General features: G+C 55.8%; 1 protein-coding gene across 2 annotated transcripts; it reads right to left on the bottom strand.

The window, feature by feature from the left end:
- Positions 1-425: 425 nt before the first annotated feature.
- LOC125953851 (paternally-expressed gene 3 protein) lies at positions 426-7008 on the bottom strand. Of its 2 annotated transcripts, none has more exons than XM_049683651.1 (4): positions 6887-7008; positions 6579-6754; positions 1754-3967; positions 426-1669 (listed from the first exon to the last, which is right to left on the bottom strand). In XM_049683651.1, exons 2-4 carry the CDS (start codon positions 6582-6584, stop codon positions 1418-1420), a joined length of 2472 nt encoding a protein of 823 aa, XP_049539608.1. In that variant the 5' UTR covers positions 6585-6754; positions 6887-7008; the 3' UTR covers positions 426-1417. The 2 variants fall into 2 exon arrangements, with proteins under 2 accessions (XP_049539608.1, XP_049539607.1); XM_049683650.1 differs by having other exon boundaries at positions 6579-6747; positions 6887-6998.
- Positions 7009-7785: the final 777 nt, after the last annotated feature.

The raw sequence follows: 7785 nt of genomic DNA on the forward strand, positions 1-7785 counted from the left end.
ATTATTCAAACTGTGCAAAATATCACCATGAGAAACAAGATCTAGTGAAGTAGGGTAATACATCGCCGGAAACGATAACGCAGTGTAAGATGGCATCACTTTCGATGGCCTCATTAGAGCAGCAAATAGTATCTCTCCAGCCCTAGTTTGTAGCTCTAGAGACGACGATCGAGAGAAGCAAGTGCATGAATAAATTGCGCCGCTGGGTGATAAATAAGATATGTTTATGTCATCATCGCTGGAAAGCCCGGAAATCGCCAGTTGCATGATGCTATCTCGCATCACCCCCAGCCATTGGTGGTTAAGTAACACATACTGGCAGCACGGAGGCACTCTTGCATACCGGATTACGCTCATGGATTAATGGAAGAAGGCACGGTGCGCAGCGCACCGGTTTGCCGGCAAACACCAGGGAAAAGCGGAAACACGGATAATAAAAATACATTTATTTGTATGACACTTCTATCACAAAGATATAACATGGGCACTGGCGCACTTTGCCAACACTGAGCCACTGAGCGAACGGGTTTGCGGTTTCTTCACCCTTTTTATGTTGCCTTTTGTTGTTGTTGTTCGTTTCAAAAGTGTCCTGGCGTGATGGTCAGTGGCGAATTTAGGTGAATCCAGCATGAGAAATCATTGGGGAAGAACGAAAAGGTCCAAAAGAGCGGGGGGGGGCCCGGGATTGTGGGAATTGGTTGGTCACAAAACAAGGGTACAGGTTGGTTGGTTTATATTTACAGCGACTGATCTGGTGTCCGAAAGGAATAACGGTATACACAACAGAAACACACGTGGCGCACGCATTTTGCAACGCAAACGAATCCAGTCACTCCTACGCGCAGCAGCATCAGCATCACGTGCTACTGATGGTGCATTCCTGCACACGTGTTAATGCGTGATGAAAGGGAAGTTCGGAGTGAGCGAACTCGTCTCGTGATCTCGGCGTGCCTGCGTGTGTCACGTTACATGCTACGATCTGCTCCTCCTACTCACCACCACGTGCATGGCTACCACCAAATAAATAAACATTAATAACACAAAATAAATGAAAAATACAGCGCACACCGTGGAGCCGGTGGTGCCAATGGAATGGTACGGGTTGGAGTGCGGATGAGCCCACGCGACACACACAGCCACAGAGGACCACAGGGGATGAAGATGAGCAGGAGAGCGTTTAGCGTTGGCGTTGACGCATTATTAATGTAAAAAAAAAAATGAAAATCAAATATTAACAATAACTCAAGTGTCACGGCGTCCGGATGTTCAAACCGAGATCGATCGATCGGACGGTACACAGTCGTCCTGGTCCGGGGGCGGATGTGTGGCAGGAATGTGTTTGTTTGTGTGTGCGTTTATGTGTTTGGGGGAAGGAGGACGTATGTTTGTAGAATTGCTAGATGGAAAATGGTCCACCTTACGCCTTCACGGTGTCACGCTTGCCGAGCACCTTGGTGGCGTGCACCTGATCCCGGCTGTTGGTCACGGTGGCATGGAATCCGGTGGCCCAGTCGGCGTAGTAGTCGACGGTGCGCACATTACCGTCCGGCTCAACCAGCGAGTACTGACCGCGCACGACATCACCGTCGCGCTCCTCCTTCTGGTGCTTGATATCACCGGTCAGCGGATCGTTGACGCCATACTCGAAGGCATAACGTGCGTTATCATCCTGGAAAATGGGATGGTGGAAGAAAAGATCAACGATTAAGCGGTTGTATTCGTTTGTCGATCGTGCAGGCTCGATTGTACTTACGTAGTGTTCCACGTACTTCTCGGCGACCGTCTTGACGACGGTGGCCGGGGCAACGGTCTTGACGACGGTGGCCGGTGCAGTGTAGGCAGTGGTAAGGGCCGGAGCGGCAGCCGCGTAACGGAATCCACCATAGTGAGCACTGCTCACCGCTGGACCAGCAGCGTAGTATCCGTGGGAGGATCCTGTCGTGGCATAGCCAGCGATGGCGGCCGAGCCCGTGGCGTAGTTGGTGATGGCAGGACCAGCCGAGTATCCTGAGTAAGCCGGGCCGGCACTGTACGCAGCAACGGCAGGAGTCGAGTACACCTTGGAAACGACCGGGGCAGCGGAGTAGGTCGAGTAGGCTGGGCCAGCACTGTAGGCAGCAACGGCCGGAGTCGAGTAGACCTTGGAGACGGCCGGAACCGCGCTGTATGCAGCGACGGCCGGCGTGGCGACGACCTTCGAGACGGCTGGCGCTACGGAGTACGCAGAATAGGCTGGTCCAGCGCTGTATGCAGCGACGGCCGGAGTAGCGACCACCTTAGAAACAGCCGGCGCTACGGAGTAGGACGAGTAGTCCGATCCGTGGCTATAGCTAGAGACGGCGGCACCGGAGCTGTAGGTAGCGACGGCCGGTCCATAGCTGGCGGTGGCTACCTTAGCAACGGCTGGGGCTGCTACGTATCCCGCGGAGTATGTGGCCGGCACACTAGCGTACGAAGCATAGCTGGCTGGGGACGAAACGACCTTCGAGACGGCGGGTGTGGCGTAGTACGACGATACGGCCGGAGTGGCAACGACCTTCGACACAGCGGGGGTAGCGTAGTACGAGGATACGGCCGGTGTCGAGACGTACTTGCTAACGGCTGGGGCATAGGCGGCAGCGGAGTAAGGCGCCACGTAGCCACTCACGGCGGCACCGGTGCTGTACTTGGTGACGGTTGGGCTGGACACGTACGCCGTCGATACAGCCGGGGCAGCGGCGTACTTGGTGACGGTCGGGGCAGCATAGGAGTACGAGGCCACGGCAGGACCAGCGGCAGCGTACTTGGTGACGGCCGGAGCAGCATACGAGTACGAAGCCACAGCTGGAGTCGCGGCATACTTGGTGACCGCTGGAGCAGCATAGGAGTAAGTGGCGACTGCTGGAGCGGCCGACACGACAGTCTTGGTAACAGCTGGAGCGGCATAGGCCAGCTTGGAGGTGGTAGCATACGAGCTGGCATAGCTGGCAGCCGGGGCAGCATAGGCGACCTTAGCAGCCGGAGCATAGGCAGCATAGCTGGTGACGGCCGGGCTGTACGAGACAATCTTAGCGGCCGGCGCGTAGCTGGAGTAGGTAGCGGCCGGTGCGTAGCTGGAGTAGGTGGTGGCCGGGCTGTAGCTGGCATAGCTGGCAGCCGGAGCATACGAGGCAACCTTGACGGCAGGACTGTAGCTGGCGTAGGTAGCGGCTGGAGTGTACGCGGCAACCTTGGCCGCCGGAGCATAGGAAGCAGTGTAGGCAACGGCCGGGGCAGCCTCATAAGTGGCGACCTTGGCAACCGGGGCAGCCGCATAGCTGGCAACCTTGGCCACTGGAATGGCAGCGGACGACGAGTAGCTGACCGCTGGGCTCGAGACGTACGAGGCGACGGCCGGACCGGCCACATACTTGCTGACGGCCGGCTGGGCTACGTAGGACAGCTCGCTGGTCTTGACGGCGGCCGGAAGGTACTCCTTCGAGACGTAGGTAGTGGCCGGAGCGCTGGTGTACACCTTGTTGACCACCGGTGCGACATAGGCTGGTGCGGCCGCGATCGTCTTGCTGTAGCTGATGCCCGACGGTACAACCGAGGCAAAGGTGGCTGCCGGTGATTTGTCCGCGTAGACGACACCGGCCGTCTTGGCGTAGGTGACGGCCGGAGCGGCCGCTACCGTCTTCACTGCCGGCACGTAGCTGGTCAGCTTGAGGTCGGCTTCCGACGAACCGTACGCGCTGTAGGCTGGCGAGGCTTCGTACGAGCTGTACGAGGGTCCAACCGAGGCGTACTTCACGTCACCATCGACCGAGTACGAGGAGAAACCGGGCGTCACGCTCACCGAGTTGATGGCCTTACCGACCGACAGCTGGACCGATGGCGCTTCGTAGGAGTATCCCCCATGTACATGGCCGCTCGGTGGGCAGTCCGGGGCTGGGCTCGCTAGGTTCGATGCCGCAAGGCAAGCCACAATCAGAATTGTAGCGAACAGCTGACCCCCCGAATCGTATCGAAAGCGTAACAGAAGAGAAGGAAAAGGAACGTCAAACACTTTAATGACTTCATGATTCACCGATCGCGGATCGCCTAGAAGATTTACGTTACGAAGCTCTACTTTTGCGCTACTATCACCTGCTGCCTGCTGAATCGTCAACCGGTTCTACGGTAATCCGAGTCTGACCTGGTCACCGCTGGTATGTAGCAGGTAACCTTCGGTTACGTCATATTGTGCATGATGACTAGCGGTTTAAGAACGGTTTATGGGTTCTGTGTGTGTGACCCTCAGACCCTCAGATCAATCGATCAGCGGTTCGATTGCTGTACTGAAACGGAGCTGATCGGATCAGCTTGCTACCGGATTGATCGACGGTTTTGTGGCCGACGGTTTTGCGGCATGGTTTGGTAGCTAACGAACCCGTTTTCGCCTCGTACACCTCGTCTGACCAAATTGGAGCACACGGCTAGAACGAGTCACCGCATGGAGCGGTACGATACTGCTACTGGTATGAATACTGGCCGCTTGAATAAGCGACTCGTAATGTCACACTCGAACGCCACTCCAACTCCAGTGACGATTCAATTACGCGGCACCCTTTATGGCCTTTGGTCTGGTGTGTGTGTGTGTGTGCCCGTGTCAGAGTCAGACACTAGAGCAGGTTGCCAAATATTATGAGCCAACGATCGCGGGGCGATCGCCGCGGGTTCCAATTAAATCTGACGGTGAGGCTGAAATCTTATCTTTTCGCTCTCTTTATCGAGTGCTCATTATCGGGACCCACTTAGACTAGCCGTATGCCATGGTTAACCGAGCAGGTTAGTCGGATGAAATATGATGAGTTGCATCATCGATAGCCTCTTTGAATGGCAATCGTCTAATCCGTGTGGTTCGTTGTCATATTCCGGTGTAATGGAGAGCATGTTTATTCATTTTTAACGGAGATTTGCTACTAATCATGACCAAAGTAGTGTGTGTGTGTCAAAATGAGCAACTTTTCTACGTCATTTTGAAAAATCTAAGCCTGCTTGGCTGTACTAAAGGAGTGTTATTGCATTGAAGTCACCAGGGCAGGAAAAATCAAGCAACCTGCTGCGATCTGCATGGTCTTTTGTGAACTATTTTACAATACTTTAATTTTTTCTATCCATCCTTCAGGACAAATCCTAATCTACAGAATCCAAGAACTAATTACAGGATTCTAGAACCGAATTTAATTTGCAGCAATTCATTTTAACTCCTAACGACTCGTTTTCCATCGTGTCATCGTTCCTGTTAGAACGCTTTCGTCAGCACTGTTGTAGGCGTTTCACAAATTGCTCTCCAACCTTGGCTCGCCCCGGATGAGCCGGATGTACGCGGGCGCTCGCTATGGTGGTCTTTTGAAGGAAGGCGTACAGTTTATCATTTCTCGCGCAAAACGGCGCAATACCGTGCGCAGCCACTAAGCGCAGGAACCATGATTCAGCCGTTTCCCGTTGGCCACGACGTCGCCCACGGCCACGGTCCCCCCCTTCGATGAGGAAACCGTGAAATCGCGAGGCGTTGCCGCGCACCATACGACCATCTGGGTTTGCACCCAGCAAAACCCTATCGGAACGGGTTTCCAGTGTACTTTCAGGGTACCGAGGTACAGGGTAGGTGCCACTGGAACTGGAGCGCACCACTCCATTGCACACGTTCTGTCAATTCGTGCGCTCGCCCTCTCACCTGACGCCTCTAACGCAAAACCGGGCGTGTTTTTGTTGAACGCACCCGGTTAAGGCGAGCAGGTTCTGAGGTATCCAGTGCGGCCGGACACCGGGCCCGCGTGATATCTTGCCTTCGGTTTTTACATAACCCTGCAATAGGGGCCTGCCAATCGGCCAGCTGGGCCCCGAGGCCATCTCATGCAATGGTAGCCACCATGCACTGGGTGCCCGGTGTGTGATACCGCCCAAGCCCGAGCGTCTTCCCCGAGATCCGAGAACGTGCCCGTGGTCACCTTTACGCGGAGAGCGCTCGCTCTCGCTTTCATTGAGCAGGCGAGCCGGGGCACGATTCAGCACGATCGAAGGCAATTAGATCATTGCCGGGTCGCGTGATCGCCGTCGAGAAGTGACGGCGCAACGGCACCCTGGCGCGTTCCTAACTAGCCATGAAAGTGAAGCAAGGCTCCATTTACGGTCAGCCAAGGTAAGGTCGCTGTTGCGCCGGGCGCTCTAGCTCCGGTTTAGTGGCCGAAAAGAATGCGTCCAACCTGCTCCCCATCAAATAGAAGTGATCGAGAGTGTCCCGGGTATGAGTGTTTATGCTGGGTGCTCCAGTCGAGGGACCCTGTACGGTGTGGCTGAAGGTCGACTGCCGCCATGATGCCGTTTTCATGCCGAATTTCGAGTACGAATGCTGAAATGCTGACGGCATCCAGCATGCATTCGCGTTGGATTCATCGCACTGATAAAAACCGTTCCGTTAGTTTCTTGCTGCAGCAGCAGCACCACAAGTCCTCTAGTTTACACCGCAAGGGGCATGTCCTTGCGTCGCACTTGCTGTTACTTCGGCACTTCCTTGCTCACTTGCTGTCTTGTACGTCACTTCAGATCTTCCTTTGCGTCGCACAACCACTCACCTTCATGATGACGCGCTAAAACACACTTTTTTGTTTCGTTTTTTTTTTCGACAATCGATTCCACCTGGCCTCAATCGGTCGGTTCAGCTGTCACAGGGCCCCGGCCAACGCACGAGCACCACAGAATGTCCACTAGATTCGCGATCACGGAATCCGCACCCGCGGGATCCTAAACACTGGAACGAGGCAAAGGGAAACGGGGGGACACACCAGAGAGAGAGAGTGAGAGAGATTAAGAGACACACTCCGGGGCGGGGATGGCGGCAGGCAGGAATCCCTGGCAGGCACTACGCGCTAGTCACACGTACCAGCAGCGACAACGGGGCAGGACAGGACAGGACAGGAGGAAAACCGTAGGACCTTTGACAACAAACGAAAAGCGGGCTGCTCTACATAAGCGCGTAGAGCGATACTCTACACGGGCACTACTACTGAATGGTCGCCATGATGCCTCCGGTCTCTTATATAGCACGCGAAGTGTCACCATCGCCGACGGAACGTCGTTGTCGCCGTCGGAACGTCGGAACGCCCAGGCTCCACCGTTCCCCGGTGGTGCCTCGAGAACACCGACCGACCGACCGGGCTCCCTACTCCCGGTGTGCGGGGTGACTCGCGTACGCGCGATACGAACCATCACCCCTCAGCAGGGTGCGGACTTTTCTTGACTTTTCACAGACGACCACCGGTCACCACCCCTCCCCACCACCACCACCACCACGAGAAGGGTTCTGGGCGCGCGAGCACACGAACGAACGGCGGCGCTTTCACGGCGTGGTGCTGCTTCGTGCTGCTCTCGTTTCGTCGCCCGCTCGAGATATCCTTCCTGAATCGTGTGCTAGCGAACAAGCGAACGAACGCGATCGCGTACACGAACGCGTGCAATGGCGATCAGTTCCCCCCACCCCCCACCAACTTCTGCACCGCACGGGGGACACGGAGCAGGCGGAGCAGGCGGAGGCTGCGTTTGCTGCAGGTCGAACGGTCAATCGAACGGGTGATTCGACGCTGAGGACGATCCCCACCCCGTGCACGGAACCCGGGTGTTGTTGGTGGTGACTCGGCGGTGGCGGTGAGGGCGAGCGAGCGCAGCACAAGGTCTGAGCTTATTCAGGAGGTCGATCGCCGTCGTCGTCGTCGTCGTCGTCGTCGTCGTCGTGGTCGTCGTCTTGCGATATTTGATATACATTTCGTGCAATTGGATCAGATG

The sequence above is a fragment of the Anopheles darlingi genome, chromosome 3 (genome assembly GCF_943734745.1).
Source record: "Anopheles darlingi chromosome 3, idAnoDarlMG_H_01, whole genome shotgun sequence".
NCBI classification, from domain to species: domain Eukaryota; kingdom Metazoa; phylum Arthropoda; class Insecta; order Diptera; family Culicidae; genus Anopheles; species Anopheles darlingi.

What these genes read in the sequence shown, in the direction of transcription:
- LOC125953851 (XM_049683651.1), bottom strand. An exon ending in AGAAGTACGTGGAACACTAC is followed by an intron (nt 1,670 to 1,753) that starts GTAAGTACAATC and finishes CCCATTTTCCAG; the next exon opens with GATGATAACGCACGTTATGC.